The sequence below is a fragment of the Rhinopithecus roxellana genome, chromosome 5 (assembly GCF_007565055.1).
Source record: "Rhinopithecus roxellana isolate Shanxi Qingling chromosome 5, ASM756505v1, whole genome shotgun sequence".
NCBI lineage: Eukaryota > Metazoa > Chordata > Mammalia > Primates > Cercopithecidae > Rhinopithecus > Rhinopithecus roxellana.
Genome location: NC_044553.1, coordinates 91,005,923 through 91,032,758, shown reverse-complemented (window position 1 = coordinate 91,032,758; position 26,836 = coordinate 91,005,923). Strand labels below are relative to the sequence as shown.

Below are 26,836 nucleotides of genomic sequence, written 5' to 3'. Positions count from 1 at the left end.
CTTGATTTTTTTTTTTGTTCATCTTTATATCAGTGGATTTTTTTTCGGTGGTAAAGAATCATGAAAAGATTAAGCATGCAGCCCAGAGAGGAATTTTTTGGTATGCCTGTTCTCTATTTAGCTGTTTTATTCCACTGTAAACCTTGTTTTGTAAGACCAAATGTAGTTGTAGAAACAGTTCTTCCACTTTAAAAATGCATTCCAAAGTGTTGGACAGTGAAATTAAAGGGCCAAATCCAAGTAAAATCTGAAACATGAATGAGCTAGTGGTAGGTTGTCTCATATTTCATCTTAAGTGAAATCCTTCATTCTAGATTCTGTGGTGAGGCTATTTGGAACCATATTCCAGGCAAATTCTCTTTTGTCCTGTGTATCTGATTTAATGTTATTGTACACTAATTGTCACTGGATTCCTGATAATGTTAAAGAGGGTTTTTGGTCTAAGTGGTCTGGATTGGAGGCCTGTATGCAAAGTCTTTAGGCATGAAAGGTTAGTTGCAGAATATTAGTCCATTTCCTGGGGCTTTTCTTTTCTTTTCCTAGCAATAACCTTATTTTTGCTTATGGAATAGTTATTCTGAGGATGTTTCCTACAAGCTAGATATTATTACCTTGGTGTCCTCAAAACCAGATCAATTGTCTCCAGAATGTGTACTTAGTTTTGTTTGAGATGGTATATCCGTCATGGTTCAATTGGAGAACTAGAACCAGCAGGATTACATGCATACATATACATACAGAATGTACATGTACATACAAACACATGCACATGCAGGGGTGTGTGTGTGTGTGTGTGTGTGTGTGTGAGTGTGTGTGTGTGTGTACCCCAAGAGATTCATTGCAAAGAACTGGTTTATATGAAGGTGGTGGCTGGCTAGGTAACAGGAATACACAGCCCCCATGTTTGCAGAACAGGTTGCAGAAAGGTAGGGGGAAACTCTAGGCATGAGCTGAAGCTGTAGTTCTTAGGTTAAACTTCTTTTCCAGGGGAACCTCAGTTCTCTTAAGGTCTTTCAGCTGACTGCTTATGTAGGATAATCTCCTTTGCTTAAAGTCAACTGATTATAGGCTTTAATCACATCTATAAAATACCTTCACAGCACTACCTAGATTTAGTGTTTGATTGAATAATTGGTGCCTATAGTCTAACCAAGTTGACACATAAAACTTGCCGTCACAGATGGTAAGCAGAAGTCTTTGTATTTGGGTGGCGATCAGGGAAAGAGGTTTGGGAGTATGAAAAATGTATTTGAATAATGGGGTTTTATTCTATCAAAGTGGGATATGGACTAAGCAAGTGGAAGAATTTCTCTGTTAAAATAAATTTGGTTGATGTGACATAGTTATGGCCTATAATTTCTAAGAAGCCAGGATACATTTCTCTGACAACAGGCAATTACTTTTGTACGTGTGTTGAAGGTGACATGATCTTCTTTAATTTAAAGGCACGGGAAGACTGCTTTATGGAAAGGTGAATCACCTTTCCCTTTCCTCCTCCTCGCAACTTGACTTGTACCCCAGATTTGCTTCTCTAATTCATTCCTTGCTTGTCTGTCATGGAAAATGGTTTGTTACGTTAATATCATTCTTATGTTTTTCAGTTATGAATAGCTTTTCAAGGCTTAATGTAGCTTTTGAAAATTCTCTTATTACTGATCTTGGTATTATCACCATAGGAGTTAAAGTCATGAGACAATTTTATGGGGGTAATTTCTTGGTAAAGTAAAAATTTGTGCTGAAATCCTGCTGGGTTCTACACATGTTGATGGATGACCCACTGTTTAATAGGACATTTTACTGTTCGTATATGTGAGGAATGGGTGTGCTAATTAGAGACTTAGAAGAAAATCCTGCTTTATGTTGTAGGTTTTTGCATGTGGATTTTTCCTTGTTCTGTCATTTTGTGTGGCCTGTTTTTAGTATGTTTGCCAAATAACCAAAAGTCTGGATGTAAAAATGTTGTGATGTCCTATAAAAGTGTGTCTAAGGCGTCTGAACTGAATAATTGAGGATAACAAAGAAGATAGGGAACTTTCTCAATGGCCTGCTGTGATTTTACAAAACCCCAAATCAGGAGTCTGAAGTTCTGCCTCGAGGATCTGCCTGAAGATGTTTTTATATGGTCTGGTTGATAACATATTTTTAAAGTTTGAATGCTTACTATACATGGGTCATGTACTCTGGTGAATCCTTGTCACCAACACTCATATTGCCGCATACCTGGCTGCTTTCAATGTTTATTACCTACCTAGACTTTTAAGTTCTCTGAAGGGTTAGTGATAACCCACTGGCAGATAAAGACTATGCAGTAGATGTATGTGGCTTAGTACCATCCAGGAGCTTACATTCTATTAATAGCTGAGGTATCAGGCTAACGAGGGAAAACAATTGCTACCATATGATGTATATGTAAGAGCTTTATGACATAGACTTTGCCAACCCACTCCCTTGTCCTGTCTAAATCTCTAATTTTCTTTCATCCTGGGATGGGGTCTGCTGGAGGAGAAAAGAGGCCAAAGAGATAAGAGATCTTCAATTTCTCTTTGGGCGTGGGAGGCAAATAGTGGGGGCAGCTATTTCTTAAGAAGATCCTGCCAGCTTTTCCTGACCATCTGAGGACAACCTTGACATGTAGGAAGACGAAAGGGGATGAATTGGGGTGAGGAGTGCTGAGAGAGAAAAGTGTGGAGACTGAAGGAGGCAGGGAAGGCTCAGGAGTTGTTGGCGCTTTGTATGGGGAGGGAGGACAGGACACAGGGAGGGTTTGAGGGGCACCGTGAGCAGAAATACACAGCTAGCATTTTCATAAACGGGTGAGACCAGAGGAATAAGGCATGGTCACTTGGGAAGCAGTGGAAAATGGGGTTGGATGGGCTGGATGAGGCCAGTTCGGGCCAGGCAGGTAAGCAAGGCTAATATTTATAGAAGGCCTGCTGGCTGCCAGGTGAATATTATTTCATGTGTCCACAGTGATCTTCTGATGGCTTTCATCATTTTTTAGATAAAGAAGCAAAGATTCAGAGAATTTGAATATTGTCCAAATTCTTATGGCAGAGACAGGATTTAAACTCAGATCATATCAATCCAAGACCATGGATCAAGGAGAGAACTTTTTACTTGGTAGGGTCACCGAAGCTTTTTGAGCAGAGGGGAATATAGTAAACACTGCAGAGAAAAGGAAGCATGGTAAGGTTGGGAGACCATATGATCTTCACATTAGATGACTCTTTTTGCTTTCTAGATCCATTGCAGAAGTCTTGTGGTCATTAGCTCCAGCAAAATGCTGTGTCTATTTTATCCTTTTGACAAAAATATACATTCTCTACACTCATATTTAAAAAGTATTAAACCTTCTGATACCCCCCATAATGAGATAATGTTCTTTTTCATTTTATGGATCAAGTTTCTTCACTGTATGGATAGAATTATGTTTCTGCAGGTATTATTGGTATGGGTTCTGTTTTTGCAATCTTGATTGTTGTGACTGCAATTACTCAATTTCTCTAGGTAAAAAGGTGTTAAGAATAATGCATTTGAAACAGTTTTCTTATTGCAAATTTAGATTTAGATGGAGCCAGCCAACGGCGTTATTCTGAGAATCTCTCCTATGGTGAAGATGACCACATCCCTGCTCACTCACAGTCCCCATGTGAGAGGGGGGATGCCAAACACCATGGCACATCGCACCAAGAGTCCAATGTGGTCCAAAGCCTCAGGCGCCAATCCACAGAGGGCAGCTTGGAGATGGAGACAGCTTTTAATAGCCGGGGATTTGAAGATTCCTATGCCACTGACAGCTCCTCCATGTGGAGTCCAGAGGCAAGTTATTTGTTTTTTATTCTTTCATTGGTTCCCTTTCCCCTTCCCCTCTTTCCACTATCCTTTCTCCTCATCTCACTAAAAAAAAAAAAAAAAAAAAAATTCCAGGAAGGAAGCATTACCTTTATCTGCAATAAATTTTTGTTCAGATGACCAAAATCCCATGCATGTCAATAACAGAATCATAAATATCTCTCAAAATGGAAAAAAAAGGAAGAATGGTTTAAAAAAAAGGAAGAAAAAGAGGAATGGTGACAGAATGGATCCAGGAACAGCCAGGCTTTTCTTTTACATAAAGACTTTTTACAGGCTTAATTTTAAATAATGGAATTTTCAGTTCTTTAGAGAGACTGGTTTATTTACTTCATGGTTTCAATTAAGTGGAGTCTATTTTTATTTAGCCTGAATCTCAAGTTTTGATTATTTGATATGAAAGTTATTTGAAAATTGAACTAAAATGATATGACCTTCCAAGTGAAATTATACAAGGTATGATGATGTGGCTGTTGCACTGTAAATATATTTGTTAGCTTTGAATTTAACTGAAGGCCTAGGAGACAGCATTAATTAGTAATGGCCCTCTGGCCGTTGACACTGCTTTTTGTAGTCAATCTCTGATAAAAGATACTTCTTCCAAAGTTCTTTTTCAATTAAAGCTTAGTCCAGAATAAATGTGACAATCAATCCAGAGATATGGCTGGAGGTGATGATGGTAGTAGCTACAATTTATTGAGCAGTAAATATATGCCAGGCATTGTGATAAGGATTTTACCAAATTGTTTCCTTTTACTGGCCCTTACGGTTATTTTTCCATTAGATAGATCCCTCCTATCATGATTCTGTGACATTGGAAGGCATTAAGGAATGGCGTTTAATACCTAATTTGAAATTAATTTTGATGAAATAAGTCATATACATATATAAACCTTTAATATAATTTGCAGGGATGAGGGAAGGAGGAGAGAGGTAAATAGATTTTATTAGCATCCATTTGAGAAAATAAACAGAATGCATCTCTTATTAGGACTTGGAGTGTCACACACACTAAATGCTCAAGGTAAAAAAAAAAAAAAAATCACAGAAAACCCTGTTTCCAAGCCTTACTGCTGACACATTGGTGCGTGTAGGTAGTATCTAAGGAGGGGTATGCACACATATACGTGCCCCTGTGTAGGTGTCTCTGCTGAGGACCTAAATGGTAGCTCACATATGTGGTTTGTGGCTTGTTAAAAAGCAGCGCTTCATATAGAGGCACCCAAAGCCATTAACTTTATAAATTTTGTTTAAAAAAAGAAAAAACTCTGCTTACCCGTTAGTTTACTACCAAGCCATATTAAATCCCACACACTAACATTTAAAAAATGCTTTGAATCTCTCACCCAAAACCAAAACAGACTAAACGATTTGCCTGCCTATTGATACTCTGTCTCCTTGGTGATTGTGCCATGAGGCTTGGAAGTGCCTTCTCCAGGTCACCTCCCATTTACCTGCCTGCTGGAGCTTTAATAGAAGACTCGGTATTGAGGGTACTAAATGTTCTCAGACTCCAAAAATACCCAGACATCTCTGTGTGCTCCATTCAACCTCCTATCTATTTTGAGAAAAAACTGTAATTTGGTGCTCCTACAGTAGAACTTCAAATCCAACACGGAGGCAGTTCCCGTAACTGCCTGCTTTGCAGGCTTAGCTTGCCTTTTAAGAATTGATTTATTTGCCTCTTAGCTGTATTGAGAACTCTGTCTTCCCCTGTGTATCTGGCATCAGGAACATATTGTAGGCCTGTTTGCTTTAGGCCACACAGATGACATCAACACTATCTTACTAAAACAGAAAGGCTTTCAATTTGACAGAAAATCTTTAAACATATATGGGTTTTGACAATTTGACACAAGTATTCTCATCTTAAGGAAAAGCCCAGGATATAAGAGCTCAAGGAATCATTTATTTTGTCTCAGAAGGAAACCGGTCATGCAGTGTGACTACCTGTTAGGCTGATGGATTTTTGAGCTCCACTTTTCTCTGCTGGCAAAGGCCTTTGGCTTTTTCCTGCAGACCCAGGGCTTGGCAGGAAAGACAATGGGAGTGTGGCTGGTGATTTTGAGCACACAGGGAGACAGGTGTCCCACTTTTCATCTCTGCTTTCCACTGATTAATTGGTTGGCCTTGAGAAGTTAATTAAAATCTGCCAAATGGGGATAAGAATGAAGAGATTTTTACCTTGCAGGAAGGTCAGATGGATTAGTGGTGTTAACAGTACCCACATGAGGAGCTCCTTCAGTTGCCTGGTGAGAGGTAAAGTGTATTGAAATAATTAATTGCTATGAAAATACCAACATTCACAAATCTTTTTCTCAAATCAACCCAGGGAGGGGCCACAAAGCCCAGTTTTTATGGGCCACAGCTTGAATTGGCCTATCCAAAGCCCAGCCATTGGCAGGATCTGCGCCTTATTTAGAGGCATTCTTAGGACAGTCAGGAGCTCTACTCAGGACGCTCCTAGAAACCTGCAGGTGCAGTGAGCATTTATCTGAAGAGATAGCCTGATACATAAGTGGAGAGAGTTCCTCATTCACTAAAATATTTTTACCTTGGCATTGGAGTTGACAAAACTAAGAGCTATTAACTAACATTAAGAGCAGGGGCCACAAAGGATGTAAAAACCACAGAGAGTGTGATTCCAACCCCCACCTTCTGTCTTCTCCCCTCTTCATCTTGTGCTCTCTCTCTCGTGCATGCTTTCTCTCTCTCTCTCTCTCTATATATATATATGTGTGTGTGTGTGTGTGTGTGTGTGTGTGTGTCTGTGTGTGTGTGTCTATAAATAAAAATTGTTATGCCTGAAGGTTTGGGGAAGAAGAAAGGAGACCGTATGGTTCAAAATAAGGTTTGGGATTTTGGGATTTTGAGTATTGAATACGAGTTAAGGCAGGCCCAGAACTCAAACTGCCAGGGAATGAGTCCTGGATAATCTTGTCTATGAATATGATCTGGGCTTGTGGGGAAAGAGCGTGTTATTTAGTCTTTCTAAGCTTTAGTTTCTTCCTTCATAAAATGAAGATATTAAAATACCTACCTCATTACATTGATGTAAATATTCAAAAAGATAATGTTTCTTAGTTGGGTTCCTCAAAAAAACAGAGCCTAAGTAAAGGCTTTGTTCCCTACTTTGGGAGTGCAACCTCAGGGAACAAAAGTGCGAGACAAGGGAAGTAAGGCAGGGAAGAAGGGAGATCAAGTATGAGAATACACAGTTGAATTGGCCACCACTCAGTATGGCTAATTGCTTGATCTTGTGTGTCCACACTCCAAGAATCTGTGTGAACTGATAGGGCAACTGACTACGGGGCAAAAAGTAGACTTTACATATATTAGTGTCAAGCAGGATTCTGCAGCTGTCTAAGCCTTGGCGGTCAACAGAAGGACCAATGATAAGAGATGAGAATTATATTGTGTGGGTAGAAGGTAAGACTTTATTGAATTGTTCCAGAATGAAACTACTTAGAGCCCAGATAGGCTGTGCCTTAGGGGAAGATGGAACATGAGGTAAGGCCAAGAAGATCTGAAGTGTTTAAGAGCCAGTTTTTGTAGCCTGTAAAAGATTTGATATGGTATTTGGCATAAGAAACAGCATAGTAGATGTTAGCTATTATTACTTATGGTCAGAAATGCAATACAGAGATGAACAAGAGTAGGCTAAAATAGATGGGAGTTTTAGGAAGAAACAAGGGAGTTTGAGAAAAGATTCTGACTTGATTTTTGAGTTGGCTTAAATCCTTGGAGACTTGCTTCTAATATATATACACCAGTCAGTTGTATTCAAAAGTCTCTATAGCAACCACTTTTATCACTTGAAACTAAGTACCTCTGAATAGAAACACTCACGCATGATTGCATGCTCAGAGGAAAGGATATAAGAAGCTTCACTTATTTTACAAGAAATTTAAATTTTCTTGTAGGCTACTTTGAATCTTAAAAGAAAAGGGTATTTATTAGATGTCTACTATCTGTCAAGTCCTCTACCTTTTACAACATCCCTACACAGAAGGTACCATCTCCATTTTACAGTTGAGGAAAATAGAACATGGAAAGGATTAAATAACTTGCCCAGTGTCATAGAGCTAGTAAGTGGTAGGCCTGGGCTTCCTAAGGAAATATGAACCCAGAGAACCATGAACTTTCACCCAGACTATGTGGGAAAGTTTCATTGATGGATGCATATTTTGAGGCATTTTATTGTAATTTGAAACAAGATCTCTAAATTAGCAAGGTCTGGTGTTCAATTGCGTAAATAAGAACTGGTTTGCAATAAGAATCAGTTCAAAGTTGAGTTACAGGTAAGGATCATGCCTTCAGAGGAAAACAGAATTATTTTTGACATTATTTATAATTTGTTAGTGGGGTGGTTCATTATAATAAATGCAGTTCAGCTCAGTTTTCCCAGTAAGGTCATCAGATCTGAGTGGCTGCAAGTAAATTGCCGTCCAAGGATGACATTCCATAAAGAGAGATGTGTGCTTGAGAATAGGTAGCACCAGTCCAGTGGTGGGAATAGATATTGATGCAGTCTGGCCTGAGCCAGGTATTTTCACATCAATGAAAACCTCACAACAACACGTCAGCAAGCAGGCACATTAATGTGCGTTTTTAAGCTTGAATACAGAGAGGCTGGTCTATTTGGCCAGGGTAAAAAAGCTAGTCAGTGCTAGAGTTATGATTTCAATTTAGATGTTCTGGCTCCAGGCTCAGTGTTGCTGTTTACTAAAGGGCTGTGGAGGTGTCCTCCTAAACCTTTGTTGCTCAAAGTGTGAGGCGAGGCTTGTAGCATCAACATCCTTTGCACATGTCCCAGAAATGGCAGAATCTCAAGCTCCACTCCAGACCTACTGAATCAGAATCCTCAGATGATTTAGGTATACATTAAAGTTTGAGAAGCTCAGCCCTAAACCTTTTCTCCCACATAGATTGAAAATATACTGAAGCATCACCTTCCTGGGTCTCCCATCAAAATTCTTGTCTGTAGAAAACTCTTGTCTGTGGAGAACAGGCTCAGGCTCAACCATCTGTATTTAGGGACACAAGGAAAAGTCTCCTATGGACAATTGCCTGTTGACTTAATTTTAGATTTAGCATCTCATTTGGTTTCAATGATCCTGGGCAATTGTGCTTTTTGAGAGGCAGTGTATATGAAAACACTTTGCAAAATATAAAAGCTTTAGTTATCCATTCCAAAAACATTCACGAAGGCGCGCCATATGCTAGGCACTGTGCCGTCAAAGAATTCACAGTTTAATGCAGCGACAGACCAGTAAATAGACCTGTCTGATATAGAGGGAATACACTGGCAGTTAGAAAGCAGGGATTCTGAAGGAGCACGAAGGAGCACCAACTGGCCAAAATGTAATTGGGTATCATCATTTCTGTTTCTAATTGTTTCCTCTGCCTGCAACAGGAACAGGACAGGACCAATTTGCAGGTGCCATCCGGAGTCTCAGAGCCCATCTCAAAGTGTGGTGACCTAGATGTCATCTTTGAATATAGAGCCTCCAGCCAGAAGCTCACAGTGACCATTGTGAGGGCACAGGGCCTCCCAGATAAGGACCGAAGTGGTGTCAACTCCTGGCAAGTTCATGTAGTGCTGCTGCCTGGTAAGAAACAGAGGGGCAGGACGAACATACAGAGAGGGCCCAACCCCGTCTTCAAGGAGAAGGTCATCTTCGCCAAACTGGAGCCCAGAGACGTGGCTGCCTGTGCTGTCCGCTTCCGCCTGTACGCTGCCCGGAAGATGACCCGAGAGAGAATGATGGGAGAGAAACTTTTCTATCTCAGCCACCTGCACCCAGAAGGGGAAATGAAAGTGACTCTGGTTCTGGAGCCAAGAAGTAATATAAGTGTGAGTATGTTAAATGGTGCTGCTAATGACGTGGTGTGTTTGAAGACCTGGGATTGTCAGCCCTTGATTTAGTACATTCAGTCTGTGAATTCAGAGACTTGAATTTAATTTTCCATTTGGCTCTCCTCACCCTTGTAAGCCATGATTTGTACCTCATGGTACAATGGGTCTTTCATGCCTGTCTTCCTGATAACCTGATGGATAAATGCCCTGTCCATTTTAGGACAAGATAGCAGCAGTGTGGTAGAGGGCGTGGAAAAAAACAGGGAAGGTGGCTTGGCCTTCTGGTTTGTGGATAACTGATCCTACTCCTCCTACCCCCAATCTGCATCATGATGAATCTCAGAGATGGGACTTTCTGGGCAAGGTTCTTCACAGGTATGCTGGGGCGGACTGAGATAGCAGCCCAGAACTTCAGCTGCCTCCAAAACCTTTCATTTGTACTACTACAGTCTTCCCTCATACCCCATTTCCCTGCTTGCCCCAGAGTTTCAAGGAAGGGTGTCATAATTTATATGTCTACAGGATGGGCAGCTCACCTACTGCTGTGGGTTATATGTCATGTAGTATGCCCATCTCCTTTTACAAAACCATGTTAACAGATCAGGGAGCTCTCTAGGCTTTGGGGTCAATCAGTCATTCATTCAGAGATGTTTACTGTCAATTATGGTACAGGCAAAGTGGATGCAGGAAAGAACTAAGCAGGCGATGCCTCTGCACTTGGAGAGCTTGCAGTCTAGTGGTGGCCAAGTAGGCAAGGAGAGAGAGTGATAGGCTGCGCTTGTTTAGAGGATCAGAGAAAGTTTCTTTGAGGTGGTGATAAAACACCAGAACTCACAGCATCGAGAGAGAGAGGCTGGTGACGTGAGGAGGATGAGAGTTCCAGACAGAGAGAACAGCACAAGCAAGCAGTCAGGATGTGGGGTGGCCGGGGGAGGGAGGAAGCTTGTCATATCTGAAGAAGAACAAAGGAGACAGAAAGGCTGGACTGTAGTGGTGGCAGGTTCATCTACTTAAATGTCCAATGATGTCTCAAAATTAATGTCTTCAGGCTTGAAATCCTGATTTTTGCCTCCCTAAATCTATTCCACCTGCAGTCTTCCCCATGTTGTTTAAAGGAAGTTTCATTCTTCCAATTGCTGGGTTCAAAAATCTCAGAAGTCATCTGTGACTTTTCTGTTTTCCACCTGAAATCCTATGGGCTCTATCTTCAAGTACAACCAGAACCTGGCTCTCTGCTGGATTACTGAAATAGCTGCTCAGTGGTGGTCTTTCCACTTCTGCTTTTGCCTCTACAGACTCTTCTGGACGTGGGAGCCAGAATGAACCTTTTAAAGTATAAGCCAGATGATGTCTCATCTCTGCTCAGATCTCCCTTTTTTCTTAATATCTGAGTAAAGCACATCTGAAGTGATGGAGAACAGAATGCACAGGAGATCAGGAGGGATCCTGCATGATAGAGCTGGGGAATGGGGATGATCACACCCATATTTCTGCTTGCTAGGCCCTATGCTGTGTGCTGGGGGCACAGAGTTGAATGGGGAAAATGAGCTAGTGTAAAAGAACTTTGCAGGTGAAAATCTTTCATTTTGTTGAGCATAGTTATGTGCCAGACATTAGGCTATGCACCAGGGACTGAGAGATTTATACGGATTCAGAATTTGATGGGAGAGGCAAGCAGTGAGTGACAGGCGCCACAGCGGGAAGCTTTTATAGAAGCACTAGAGTGGGAATGAGTCTCACTTAAAAGTAGGCAAATATTTCATTGTTGAATTTTTGTCTTCTAGACAGTAGGGTCTGTAAGGCATTTATCACAACCACCTAGACCTACCGTTTTTCCATAAAGCCTCCGGGGCAGCGGGGCGGGGGGTGGCACTTTGCCGAGATGTCTGTGGTTTGGTAAATAGGATATTTTCCTGCAGATGGGCAGAATATTTGATTCCTTTTATTGGTTCTGATTATTGAGTTTCTGGTCAGAAGTTTGAATAAATGATTTTAGACATTGAGAAGAAAGGGGTAAGCCAAATCGAATGCCCTTGTTTCTGGTGGAAGAGATGGTATTTCAGGGGGACAGGATTGCCTGCCCCCACAAGGCTGATTCCTACTCCCGTGCCTTGAGTGACAATCAGTGTCCTGTTCAATTTTGTGCTCCTCCTCCTGATGTGCCCGTGCCTGGTGGGGAAGGGTAGGTGCTCAGGAGAAGCGTGCCCATGAATAAACATGACAGAAAGTGCAAGTTCTCCTGGGATCACTTGGTGCCTGCCAGGTCGCTGAGACCCACAACCCATGTGTTGGCTTTTTTCTCAAACAGTTGTAAAAGTGCTCATTTGTAATGTAAGTTATTTCTTTAAAAGGCAAAATTTGGCACCTGGCATATATTTTATAACCTTAAGCAGTACTAGGAGCCAAATGTTCTATGTGGGGGTGGATGTCCAGTGGTCGTTTCTTTTATAGTTAAGACACAACACCTCCTATATTGCCATATTCATGAAGGAGCTGCAGAGAACAGAAACAAACCTCAGGCCTGGAGTGGAGGGGTTCCTTAGAAACATCCAAGCACAGATTACACAGGAGGGAATTTGAGTCTATATTGAATGTATTATTAACTCTCCTTGTATTTTAGAGGGTTTGATTTACACTAGTAATAACGTCTTTGTCCGTTTTGTCTTTAGAGAGGAAATATTGAAAGGAGACAGCTCTTGAAGCAAACATGTCAGTTCCTAATGCAGGGATCTCATCCATGACTGTGCTCCCGGGGCCATTGTAATTCACACCGAGTGCGCCCTTAGTCATCTTTGGCAGTCATTGGGGATTGGGTCACAATGTCACCAAACATAATATCGGCTTTCTCTAAAAGAGAGTAGTGCAGCGTGGGCCAATGGATTCTTTGTTGTTCTTCCCCTCCAGAGTGGAGGGTCTCCGCTCAGCCCATCTGCGGTTTCTCACAGTGATAGTACTTCATCCACGCAGTCGCTGTCTCATGGAGGGGCGCCAGAGCTGTTGGTGGGGCTCTCGTACAATGCCACAACGGGGCGATTATCTGTGGAAATGATCAAAGGCAGCCATTTCCGAAACCTTGCTGTTAACCGAGCACCTGGTAAGTGTGAGTCTGTTCTCCCAGCTCTGGTTCTTCCAGAGACGAATGGAAAGACCTGTCTGCTTTCATCTTAGTTCTTAAATTTTTACCGTAAAAATGATCTTATTATGACTTAGGCAAGCTTTCACAAAGAGATACCTTTCTATTTTTAAATGGCTTTCTATTTAATTAGACTTCTTTGCTATCTAGATGTATCTGGACATGAAATAGACTGGCCTGTGTGTCTATATTGTTTAAAGGAAAAGAATGAACAGCATTTTCAGCAACATAATGTGTATGGGCAATTAAAATGTGCTAATATGTCCTAGACCCTCAACTTTAAAGAAAAAGAGCTCTGGCTTTGGAGTAGGGCAGATCTGGGATTGAATTCCAGCTTTACCTACTACTTAACCACTAGCTTTGATCTGATCCTGTGCAATTTATCCCTTTTCAGAACACAGCTAACTCATCTGACAAAAAGAAGATATTAATAGTACCTTCCTGATGGAGTTGTTTTGGAGTTTAAATGAAATGATTTATTTAAAGCATTTAGTACAGTGCCTACCACATAGTGAATGCACAAGAAATGTTAATGGTTATTGTGGTGACAGAGAAAGGAAGTACAGGAGGCAGATCTGGGGCAATGCAGGACTGGCTCTCCAGGGGAACTGCCACTTTTGAGATTGTCACTGGAAAGAGGGGTTCAAGGTATATCCCCAGAGCTGCAGTCCAAAGTTCAGAAAGCCACACTCAAAAAGCTGCTGTTTTCAGTTGCCTCAACAGCCTTTCACCATCTAGGAAGTTAGAGACTGAACATTAGAAGCATGCTGTTAAAAAGTTAGCTTACCTTTTTATGATCTTGTTTTTCAGCAAAAAAGCTTGAAAGGGGGTTTCTTTTTTGCTTCTGCCTTCTGGACCTCATGCAAACACACCTAATTGGAGGACTTAATTTAGATATGGAATGCTAGCTGCAAGAGAGTCTGAAAATGTTGTTGAATTTCTAGTTTTTCAAGTCAGGAAGGTAAACTTGAAGGGAGTAGAATGGAGGGCTAGGGAGCCTGCCACCATGGGCACCAAACTGTTATTGAAAGAAGGATGAAATCAGTATATTTGTGGCAGGCTGAAAGAATCAGTGGACTCAGGTCTCATGTGTCAGCAGCAGGTGAAGAACTAGGAGTGCCACTGTAAAAGAGTCGTCTCCTACAGCTGAATCTGGGCTCTCACTCTTTTTTTGCCCTTAACTGTGCCGCAGCCCTCAAAAGCTCTGTGGAATGGGGGTATCTTGTTAGAACTTGTGTGAAAACCATTAGGGCAAATTAGTAAGGAATGCCCCAGCACTTTGGATAACAGAATAGACTGGGTTTATCAGCCATATTCTGTGTTGACACTCAGAGCCACGTGAGGGCTATTTAGAATGCATAATAGATGCTTATTATTAGTTGCATAGCTAGACTCTTTTTACTAGATACCAATTTGTTTTCCAGAATAGCTCTGAATTTACTAGAGATCTGTCTGGATTTACTACTTTGCCTTCTGAACTTTTGCTAACCTCTTTCCCTGTCCTTCTGAGACCTGGTAAAGTCTGAACAATTTTTTAGGAACATAGTAGAGATGCAGAGAATGATGGGGTTATGGATCACACAATCATGGCCTGTTCAATTCCATGCTGTGAAGCTTTATTTTGTATATTGGGTGGTACTAGGCAATACAGAGGAGAGGTACAGCATGGTGCTTGAGAAAGTACCAGCTGGAGGCCAACAAACCAAGGTGTGAATTCAGGCTCTGCCACTTATTATAATAGCTGTGAGTTACTGCCTGGGTGTGGTGGCTCAATGCCTGTAACCCCAGCACTTTGGGAGGATGAGGTGAATGGATCACCTCAGGTTAGGGGTTTGAGACCAGCCTGGCCAACATGGCGAAACCCCATCTCTATGGAAAATAACAAAAATTAGCCGAGCTTGGTGGTGCACGCCTGTAATCCCAGCTACTTGAGAGACTGAGGCCAGAGGATCACTTGAACCCAGGAGGTGGAGGTTGCAGTGAGCCAAGGTTGCACCACTGCACTCCAGCCTGGGTGACAGAGTGAGACTGTCTCAAAAAAACAAAAAACAAACAAACAAACAAAAATTGTGAGTTATGAAACTGTTCTGAATCTCATTTTCCTCATCTATAAAAAGGGAGTCGGTATAGTATATACTTTATAAGTTTACATACCTGTAATACTTGCAAAACTGTGATATTGAGGATGGAACTATTATATCTTAATAAATATCTATATAAATATGCTAAAGATGAAATTCTTGTAACAAATATTTAAAACCAAATAGCAAAAAAAGGGCAAATCCTAATTTAGAAATTGATTTTATTCCAGAAGTTTAAGACTATTTGGCATTTAGTACATGATTTGCCATAGGCATAGTGTTGCAATAAAACTTAAAATGTAACTGACATGTTGTATCTTTGCAACCCATAGAATAGAAAACAATGCTGCTGTGATGCTAGGAATTAAAATAGAAACCCAATAGTGAAGACAAAAGTTTTTTGTCTCTGTAGAATGCTGGTACTTGAGGAAAAGCCAGTTTAATTAGGAAGGGATGAGAAAGTAGAAGGTTCCTTTGTGGAGCTTCTGAAAGGGACCTCTTGGAATTTTCAAGGGCTTTAGATGTCGATGGTCTTGGTTTTTCATTATGTCTAGCTTCATTATGGCACTCACACTACTTTGACAGTTACATGGCAAGCTTGGGATACATTTTTAGTTCCCATATGGAAGAGAACAAGAGAGAGAAAGAATGAGGGGACACGAGTTTTATGAGGTAACTGAGAAGAGTTGGAAGGAAGAGGGGGAAAAGAAGAGAGGACAGGAGCCAGGAGAGGAATGGAGCTGTGAGTGGGGAAAGGCGGAGGCTGCATGCCGCTTTCACCGCTCCCCACGGCAGAGGGAGAGCCGGCGGCAGCCTGGGCCCTGCTGCAGAGTCCGCCACAGGGTCACCGCAGGCCAGGGGATCTTGTACCACTGAGGGCCACGACATCCTGTGGTTGAGGCTCTCAGCTCAGGTGCGGTTACCTCCTCCGTGACTTCAATCCTGCCCGATAGGGTGGTCATGATCACGTAAAGAATGGTTCTTAGGGAAGTGTGAAGGAAAATAGGTTGAGCCTGAGTACTGGGAACTTTTCTTCTCTTGAATATTGTTAAGGTTTTACATGTTGCTGGAAAGAGAGACAGTGGCTAGGATTTAGAAGTGAGAATCTTTTTGCCTCAAAATACATCATAAAACAAAAGGCAACTTTGAGTTAACCAACCTGACCCAGTTAGATGATCTGATACTTTTTAAACTTTTTCTCCTAAGTAAGACAGAGGAACTGAACAAACAGTAGATGAAGTTCTTCTCCTCTGTTGGGGTCTTAGAAGAAATAAACCACTGAGATAGAAACCCCCTCCCCTTCTGAGGTAAAATCCTTGGGCGAGAGGGCTCCTTACTCTGATGGACTGGAGCTAGTGGGGGCAATAATAGAAATGTGAGTCTCCGCCAGCTCCAACCAGAGCCTCCACTGCACAGCCCCCAGCATGGCTAAAATGAAAAATTTGCACAAAGTATTGGTGAGGATGTGGAGAATACATTCTTGGTGGGAGTGTAAAATGGAACAACCACTTTGGGAAAAGGCATAGAAGTTTTTTTTATAAAACTAAACATGCACTGAGAATCTAGCAGTTACATTCTTAGGCAGTAACCTGTAAGTCAAAAAAGAAAAAAAAGACCCATACAAGAATGTTTATAGCAGCTTTATTCATAACAGCAAAAACTAGACAGTCCTCATGCCCATCTAGAGAAGAGTGAGTAAGCAAATTAAGATATATAACGGAATACTATTCAGCAATAAAAAGTAATAAAATTAAACGTAGGCATTCAACAGCATGGAGGAATCTCACAAACTTGCTGAGTTACCTACTGCTTGAATCTATTGGTAAGAAATTCTGCAGTAAGCAAAACTAGTGTATAGTGGGGAAAAAAGCAAAGGAGTGGTTGTGTCAGGAATGGTATTGGTGCTAGGATGTACTAGGTAGGGACATGAGGAAATGTTCTAGGGTGATGGGAATATTCTGTATTTTGTTATTCTTTAAAATTTTTAATCTATATATTGATAGGGATGTGAGTTAAATGGATGTATACATTTGTCAGAACTTGGTGAATGGCACTGAGCTTTGTACACTTCACTATAGGTGAATTTTACCTTAAAAAAGAACTGTAAAATATTAAACTCTAGCTAATGAAATGCATGCTGAAATTTTTAGCATTGAAGAACAACAATGGCTACAATTAAAATGGTTTAATGGATGAATAGAGGCACAGATACGTGAGAAAATAAAACAATTGAAAACTCAAGGTGGTGGGTATATGGACCTCCACTGTACAATTATTTCAAATGTTCTATATGTTTTAAATTTTAGATACTGGGGAATACAATCTAGTGTGGTATGAAGTAGATCAGCTGGGTCAAGTTGGTAAAAATAAAATATGAATCTTAGCCATGAATAGGCACTTCTGTGGTTGGCAATACTTCTTGTTTTTTGTTTTTGTTTTTTTTTTTAAATTAGCATGACATCTCTAGATGTCACTCTATTTCCCTAGATAAACCTTGGATCAGAAAGATGGGGTACTGGCTGGGCTGGGTGGCTCATGCTTGTAATCCCAGCACTTTGGGAGGCTGAGGCAGGCAGATCACCTGAGGTCAGGAGTTTGAGACCAGCCTGGTCAAGTGGTGAAACCCCACTTCTACTAAAAATACAAAAAATTAAGTGGGCATGGTGGCAGGTGCCTGAAATCCCAACTACGCAGCTACTTGGGAGGCTGAGGCAGAAGAATTGCTGGAACCCAGGAGGTGGAGGTTGCAGTGTGCCAAGATCACACCACTGCATTCCAGCCTGGGCCACAGAGCGAGACTCCATCTCAAAAAACAAAAAACAAAACAAAACAAAAAAAAGATGGGGTACTGAGCATCTGAACCTGAGGGCATCTTCTATAGCGTCCTCCGTAAACCACATCAATCAAAAGGGAAAGTATTTGGCTGGGCATTTCTTCCTTTCTAACTTCATTTTTCTATATCTATCTGTCTGTCAATCATCTTTTGGTGAAAAAGCCCATGTTATAAAGTGTTGTGATTTAAAAAAAAATTCCTGTAGATGGGCTAAGAAAGATAAAATAGGCTATTTGGAAATTACTGTAACTAGCTGATAGAATCTATTTATACACAATATATAAGTGCAGTAGCAGCATGAACTTATCCTAGTGCAAATCAAGTAACAATGTGCCGAACATCACTCCAGCCATTTTCAAGGTCATGTCTCATTTAGTACATGTGGTCAGTGTTCAAAACTATTATTGCTATTAAGATGGTATAGAGTAGTCTACAAATCTTCTGATGGCAAATGATAACTCCAAGTCTGTCCCTGGCTAATGGTCCAGATGTAAAAGCAGTGTATAGTGTCTAGCAGACATCTGAAATCCTGATGTACATTTATAAATGCTTTTGGAAAAGTTAACAGTAAGAGATAGAAACATTTGATTATCTTTTGAATTTGGCTTCACGGGAAAGCAATTCAATAACAACTTAGCAGCTCTATTCTGTTCTTCTCCTAGTCCTGCTATCCAACTGCTGCATGGCCTCAACATTTGATTTAACCCCTCTGAATTACATTTTCCTTATTAAATGAGGTTAACAAGCTAGTGTTACAGATATACTGCTATGTTTCAAAACAGTTAGCTATTGTGTTGACAGGTTCTCTTTCTCCATCTTCATCTTTGCTATGTCTCCTTCTACAGCGTGCTACTGCAATGTGTATGTATGTGTATATGTACACATATAATGGTTCTTGTCAAAAACTATCATTAAGATGTTCCCTCCAGTTAAAAACAAGTTCCCCAGCTTCTCAGCATGTGCATGATTAGCCACACATGATAATTACACCCCAAATGATAATACTTAACAGCAGCGGCAGCATATTAACCTTGTTAGGCACTCACAATAGCAGAGACTACAGGAAAGAAAAACAAGCAAATCAAGCTCCCTCATGTTTTGTGTGAAGAAAAAGTGGGATTCAGAAAGTGTGCTCTACAAACAGAGTGCAGGGAAAAAAATACTCAGTGAAAATGAACATATACGAGACATATGACCTTCTTTTAGAATCCTGGTCCAGTTTTTGTTAAATATAGTGTATTAAGAGTCACTGTCTGCTCAGAATCATGGCCATTTCATATGAAAATTTAGATGAGGCACTAACTTATTGAATGCATAGGTGATATTCCTTTTTCTACATCAACTCATTTAATTCTCACAATGATATCAAAGTTAAAAAATATTAAAAGCAATAGGAAAGAAAAGATAGTTACTATGGTGTATTAGTCTGTTTTTATGCTGTTGATAAAGACATACCCAAGACTGGGTAATTTATAAAGTAAAAGAGTTTTAATGGACTCACAGTTCCACGTTACTGGGGAGGCCTCACAATAATGATGGAAGGTGAAAGGCACGTCTTACATGGCAGCAGACAAGAGAGAACTTGTGCAGGGAAACTCCCCTTTATAAAACCATCAGATCTCATGAGATTTATTCACTATCATGAGAACAGCACAGGAAAGACTCGCCCCCATGATTCAGTTACCTCCCACTGGGTACCTCCCACAACATGTGGGAATTGTGGGAGCCACAATTCAAGATGAGATTTGTTTGGGGACACAGCCAAACCATATCACATGGTATGTCAATTATATTGCAATAAAGATGTTAAAAAAGCCAGTTACCTACAGAGGAATCGCAGTGAGACTGAGGACAGACTTTTTAACAACATTAATAGAAACCAGAGGACAATGGGAAAGAATATCAAAGTATTGGGAGAAAAATACTCAGCTTAGCGTTTTGTTCCCCAAGTGAAGGAAAAATAAAGATATTTTCCACAAATTTGAAAGAGTTTTTCATTAGAAAAAACAACTAAATGATGCATTTCAGGAAGAAAGCAATTGAAATGGAAAGGAAGTAATGAGAACCAAGAAGGAAGAATGAACAAATAAATTGGCTAACATGTAAGTAAATATAAGCCTGCATGGATTGCATAAAGCAAAAACAGAAGCAGTAGGAAAAATGACTAATATTGGGGGTAGTACCACAAAGTGGCAATAAAATTCTAGGCAGAAATTACATAAATATGGGAAAGAGAGAGAGACTCCAAATGATTTTTGACAAGGCTGCCGAGACCATTCAAAGGGAAAAGGATAGTCTATTCAACCAATGGTGCTACAAAAAGTGGATCTCACCCTGCAAACGCATGAAGTTGGATCCTTAGCTAACACCATATATAAAAATGAACTCAAAATGGATGAAAGACCTAAATATAACACCTAAAACTATAAAACTCTTTGAAGAAAACATAGGGCAAAAACTTTATGACCTTGGATTTGGCAGTGATTTCTTGGATATGACAACAAACGCATAGGCCATAAAATTAAATATAGACAATTGGACTTCATGTAAGTTCAAAAATTTTGTGCATCAAAACATAATAAATAGACAACCCATCGAATGGGAGAAAATATTTGCAAATTATATATCTGATAACAAACTAATATCCAGAATATATAGAGAACTCCTAAAACTCAACAACAAAACAATGTGAGTTTAAAAAACGGATTAAAGACTTGAGTAGACATTCCTCCAAAGTTGATATATAAATGGCCAATAGAAATATGAAAAAATGCTCAAAATCATTAATCATCAGGAAAATGCAAATCAAAACTACAGTGAGATACCACTGCATACCCATTAGAATGGCTACTATAACATACACACACACACACAATAACAAGCGTTAATGAGAATGTGGAAAAATTGGAGCCCTTGTCCATTACTGGTAGGAATGTAAAATGGTACAGCTCCTGTGGAAAACAGAATGACAGTTCCTGAAAAGATGAAAAATAGAATCACCATATAACCCAGCAAATCCCTTTTTTGGGTATGTACTCCAAGGAATTGCAAGCAGGGTCTTAAAGAGAAATTTGTACACCCGTGTTCATAGCACCATTATTCCCTGTAGCTAAAATGTGGAAGCAGCCTAAGTGTCCATTGAGGGATTAATGTATGAGCAAAATGTGGTATATACATAGAAGGAATACTATTCAGCCTTAAAAAGGAAAACAATTCTGACATATGCTGCAATATGTATGAACCTTGAGGACATTATGCTAAGTGAAATAAGCCAGTCACAAAAAGACAAGCACTGTATGATTCCAATTATATGAGGTATTTAGAGTAGGAAAAAAATCATAAAAGCCAGTAGAATGGTGGTTGCCAGGGGGTGGAGGAGAGGGAAATGGGGAGTTATCATTTAATGGATATGGAGTTTCAGTTTTTACGAGATTAAAAGAGTTCTGGAGATGGATGGTAGTGATGTTGTACAACATTATGAATGTATTTAATACCACCAAAATGTACACTTAAATATGTTAAAATAGTAAATTTTATTATATGTATTTTAACACAATTTTTAAAAATTGAAAAAAATACACTGGAGAGAGATCAGAGGATATTGCAAAACCAGGTTATGAGTAAGACATATGAGAGCTGGATGTTTAGACTGATGTTGCTTCAAGGAAAAGAAATACTAGTATTAAAATGAAGAGATTAGGAGGCTGTATGTATGTGGGAGCAGGGAGTTTATGGGAAATCTCTGTACCTTCTGCTCAATTTTGTTAAGAAATTGAAACTGTTCTAAAAAATAAAATCTATTTAAAAAATTAAAAGATTTAAAAATAGAAGAGAGTAGAGATTTTGATTAATTTTAGACATTAAACCAAGTGAACATATTAAAATTTTAATCTTTTAAACCAATGGAATAAATGAGAATAAAGTGAATGTAACCAATTCAGTAGAAAGCAGAGAAAATATTTTTTAAAGTGTAGAAAATTGCATGATAAATAGAAAGCACAAACCAAACAGTGAATATATGTCAAAATATATGAGTAGTCAAAATATATGAGTTGTCATAATAAATATAAAGGAACAAAAATTCGATGTAAAAGATAGATATAAGATTAGATTAAGGTCTCTCTCTTTTTCCTAGTCACTGTCTGCCCCACTTCCTCACACTGCCTCATAGTAAAAACACACTACAGTTTATACTGGGTTCACCTAGCTTTGTGATATATAAGGAAGGAAATCATTAATTACCAAAGAATTGGGCTTAGCTCAGGAATGCAATAATGATTTAATATTAGGAAAATCTGCTAGTGTAATTCACCATTTTAACTGGTTTATGAGAAAGCCTTATGATAATATCAGTAGATGCTAATAGAAGCTTTTGATTAAAAAATAAAATTTTTGAAAACATTATGATTATCTCAATAGATGCAAAAAGTTGCTTTTTTTAATCTTGTTTTGTTTTTTACAGAGCTTGGCAAACTCATTCTAAAATTCATATGCAAGAGCCAATTAAACCAAGCAAGAGAGTAGAATAACTAAAATAGCTTTTAAAAAGATGGTAGAGGGATTATCCCTAGCAGATATCAAGACATGTTATAAAATGATGATAATAAATATTGTCAGACTTAGGGGAAGACACTGAAGCTTGGAAACTTGATATTTGACAGACATGGTATTACAAATTAGTGGGGAGATAATAGATTATTTAATGAATAATCCTTCCAATACAGAAAAAAAAAATAGATCCCTACCTCACACCACATGCAAAGCTCAATTACAGCTGTATTAAAGACCAGATGTGAAAAACAAGATCTTTAAGATTCAGAAGATAATGTGGGAGACTATTGAGTTTGGGTAGGATTTCTTTAAAAAAGCATCAACTTAAAAGAAGACACCAATAAACCTGACTCCACAAAAATTTAAAACATTTGTACTACAAATGACTATAAATGAAGCTGAAAGGCAGGTAGAAGGTAGTAGCAATTAATATAACTAGCAAAGATTTTGTGTCTAGAATTTGTAAAGAGCACAGTCATTCACTTCTAGGTATATCCTAGAGAAATTTTTGAATTTTGGTATAATGCAAAATAGAGAAAAGCGTTCACTGAAATCTTTTTAACTTTTGGTAATTATAAGGAATTAAATGTTCATTAACAGAATGAAAAAATGAATTATAATTTATTAATACATTGGAACATTACACACAGAAGATAAAATAAATGAATCACATATATGTATACATAGAGATAATATAAAAAATTATAAATTAAATAAGTTTTAGAAAGACATACACAACAATGTTAAATTTTTTAATGTGCTAAATTCTATTAAATATAGTTTGGACACCTATGTTTACATCTATTTATATATTGAAAGTTTAAATACATATATGGAAATGATAAACTCCAAATCCAACATAGTAGTTACCTTTGTTGAGAAAAGAAGTTGGACAGGATCCCAAAGAGGGATGCTAAAGGATCTTCAATTGCAATATTTTATTTCTTAAAAATCAATAAAAAGGCAGAAACATTAGTAGCATATATGACAAATTCTAAATACCCTGTCAGTTTGTGTGATATTATTTTTTATTTTCATATGTTTAAAATCATTTATACATCTTAATAAATTAAAAGTGAAAGTTAAATGGCCAAATTCCTTTCCCTTGCCCTGTATCCCAGAGATTCATAGTTCCTCTGACCCCCAGGCCAAGACTCAGCTCAGCAATTGGTAGAAAATTATGCTGCAAATGGGTAGGTATTTTGTGGGGGCTGTTTAACTACTGGGTACCATGTTGTTTCTTTGGAAAAATGCCTTCTGAGTTCCAAATGACATACTTTTGTGCCATAATAATTTGGGGATTATGTACTATATGTACTATAATAAATATTGTAGTAAAAGTGCCATCTTCCTTTAGCAAGAAAAAGGCAAGTGACTAGTAAAACAGTTGACAGGGCTGTCAAGGGATTATGACCCATTCAGTGTTTTGCTAATGGTTCTGAGTTACTAAAGATACTATAAAGCTTTTTGAATCACCACCAGAAAAGAAAATATTGCTCAGCATTGTTTTGTAGCCACGATTACCAGTTTCCAAAGACTAAAACAGAGCTTATTTAAATGGCATATTTACTTAGCTAGAGTCTTTCTCCATTCATTCTGACTGATGTTAATCAGAGTAAGTCACTGAACCCCAAAAGACCCTGGTCATGCTCCCCAACTATTCCATAGAAGCCAAATTTCCTGGGCACAGCCTCTGCACTGGAAGTTAAGAAGTAGGTGCATTATTAGTGTTAATAGAAGTTTCCCTTTTGAACTAGAACAATGAACATTTTCCTTCCTTTTGTCTGGTGTCTTCAGACTGGATTGCTTATAAGATTATTATTATTTCTCTTGTTATGCACATACAATCCAACTTCTGCGATAGTAATTTGGTAGTAAGTGGCCTTTCTTGTAATTAGAAAATAATCTTATGGCAGGATAAAGCTTGAAATTGCTCTCTGTGTGAAATGAGCATGCTTTTGTTTGCAAGATTAACTCAATTCCCACTGCTATACCTGGCAGCAGACTTGCCCAATCAGTTTGGTGACTGGATTGAACTTTTTCTACAGAAATCATGTAGCTATGCAGCTTCAGAAACACAAATCCACTCCCTCATTGTTGGTTTTCTGACAGCTTTTCTGTAGAACAGTTTGAAAAGAAGAGAGCCCTGTTTCTGAGACAGAGAAGTGTTTTCACACCTGAAGTGTAATTGCACACCTTGTGTTTCTCAGCAGATAAGTGCATAAAATAACACATCAAACTGGAATAGAAAAAGATCAACATAGAAAGAAAACTGCAGGTTGTAATTTGCTTCCTATCTTACAATGCTCTTGGAGAGAACAGTAAATTACAGAGATCTGCGTTTAAGCTTTAAAAAGTTTGACTGGTCGTTAGGTGGGAAAATGAGCAATAAACACTAACCAGCTTGCAGCCTGCATTGAACAGAATGTACAGAATGATAAAATTTTGGAAACACCCTAACATTTTGATTTTTTGGGAGAATAATATGCGCATGTTAGTAGTAAAATTTGTAGATAAAGGTCAAGACATTTATAAATTGATTTTAATAAAAATGTAATTGAGGAGATAATTATTTTATGATGGTCCCATTCAGGAATTTTAGCAAAAGGAGATCATGTTGGTAAAATTTGAATGCTTTCTTTCCTTTCTATAGTGATGCTAGTCACTGTTTTCTGGCATTCTAGTGGGGAGTGGGTTCTACAATGAAGAGGTTTAGCTTCATTGCTCAAGTTTGAAAACTTGAGACCGAAAGAAAAAGAAAGTTGAGCTTCCTGACTAGGCATGAACATTCATTACAAAATATTTATTGAAGGTCTAGCACATGGTAGGCACAAGCTAAGTATCAGGTGTACAGTGGTTAATACGGCAATCCCTCTCTCCACCATTGGAAAACTGCATCTCTGCAGACAAGTAAATAGGCAGTGATAATACTGGTGGTAAGTGCGGAAACAGGCTAAAACTAGGTTTTAGTGGAGACTATAAGAGGGTTATCTGAACTGGTGGGAGTGAGAGAAAAAGGTCAGAAAGGTCAGCAAATATTCCCAGATAAAGTGATATCCAAACTGAACGCAATGAACAAAAGTCATATGAGGCTGAATATCGGTCCGGATGACAGAGCACGGGGAGCATGTACAGATGAGAAAGAGAAAAAGAACAAATTGGGTTGGAGGAGGGGAGAAAGTTCAATGCAGTAGAATGCAGTGTATAATGGCAGCAGTGGTAAGCAATGAGACTAGAAAATAGGGCCAAAGAAGAAAGTCTACACAAAGAAATTGAGCTTTTATCTTGAGGCTAGTGGGAAGTACTGAAGACTTAGTTTGTGTTTATTAGTGAGAGTGACATGGCCGGATCTGTATTTTACAAAGATTGCTCTGGGAGTCCCCTGACTAGGAGGTCAGTGAGGAAACATGAGGTAATATAGGTGAGAAATGCTGGCAACCTGAGCTTACAGTGTACACAGAGTTCAGAGGCACTGGGGATGGAAAGAAGTGGGTAGATTTGGGAACCGTTTGAGAGGTAGAATCAACAGAACGTGGTGACTGATTGGATGAACTGGGAATGAGGAAGTCAGTCTTGTGAAAAATGAGGTCCTGATTTCTGACTTGGATAATTTGGTGAATGATGCTACTATTCACAGGGATAGGGAACACTGGAACAGCAAATGTTTACAGTTGGGGGCATATTGAGTGTGAGACGAGTGTAGGATTTCAAGAGAAGAAGTGTAGTATTCAGTTGAATCTTGAGTTTGGGAGAGAAGTTGAGGCCAGACCTATGGACTTGGTAGATGTCATTGAAAATATGGGAGTGGATGAGATGGTCCAAAGGATATGTAGACAGCCCGGGCAACATAGGGAGACCCTATTTCTACAAAAAATTTTAAAATTAGCTGGGCACGATGGTGCATGCCTGTAGTTCCAGCTACTCAGGAGGTTGATGGGGTAGGATCACTTTGGGCCCAGAAGTCAAAGCTGGAGTGAGCTGTGATCATGCCACCGCACCTCAGCCTGGGCAACAGAGCAAGACCATGTCTGTCTGTCTGTCTGTCTCTTTCTCTCTCTCTCTCACACACACACATACATACACACACATACGAATATGTAGAGAATGAGAAAAGAATTCTCCAATTCAGGCATAAAATAGAAATTTGACTATGAAAAAAATCATGTAGAGCAAAATGTGTATATTTATCTTGTTACATAAATAAATATAGATGAAGAACTGTGCCTGCCCACAAACACCATTGCACATATGCTTGTGTATGTATGTATACAGCCTGTGCACGAAGAGGTACTAATGAACATCAGCAATGTGTGCTAGATAGTGAGCCACATGAAACATTAGGCACTCAAGGTAATAATTCCCTTCCTTAATAATTCATGCAGGCTGTGTTGCCCAACAGCAAGAACCAGGCTTAAGGATACCGATCAGTATGTTGAAAGGAGAAATGTGTAGCCCATATAAATGTTACGACTAGTCCAGCCAAACAGAGAGCACTAATGTTTCTTACCATCCCCACCCCACCTTTT

The 26,836-nt window shown here is 39.2% G+C and overlaps 1 protein-coding gene across 1 annotated transcript in view; it reads left to right on the top strand.

The window, feature by feature from the left end:
- Nucleotides 1–26,836, top strand: part of SYT16 (synaptotagmin 16) — a 105,994-nt gene that overhangs the window by 77,816 nt on the left and 1,342 nt on the right. The window contains exons 3-5 of the mRNA XM_010378650.2: nt 3,563–3,819; nt 9,269–9,709; nt 12,617–12,806. Of these exons, the coding sequence (XP_010376952.1) occupies nt 3,563–3,819; nt 9,269–9,709; nt 12,617–12,806 (888 nt within the window). The remainder of the gene's footprint in view (nt 1–3,562; nt 3,820–9,268; nt 9,710–12,616; nt 12,807–26,836) is intronic.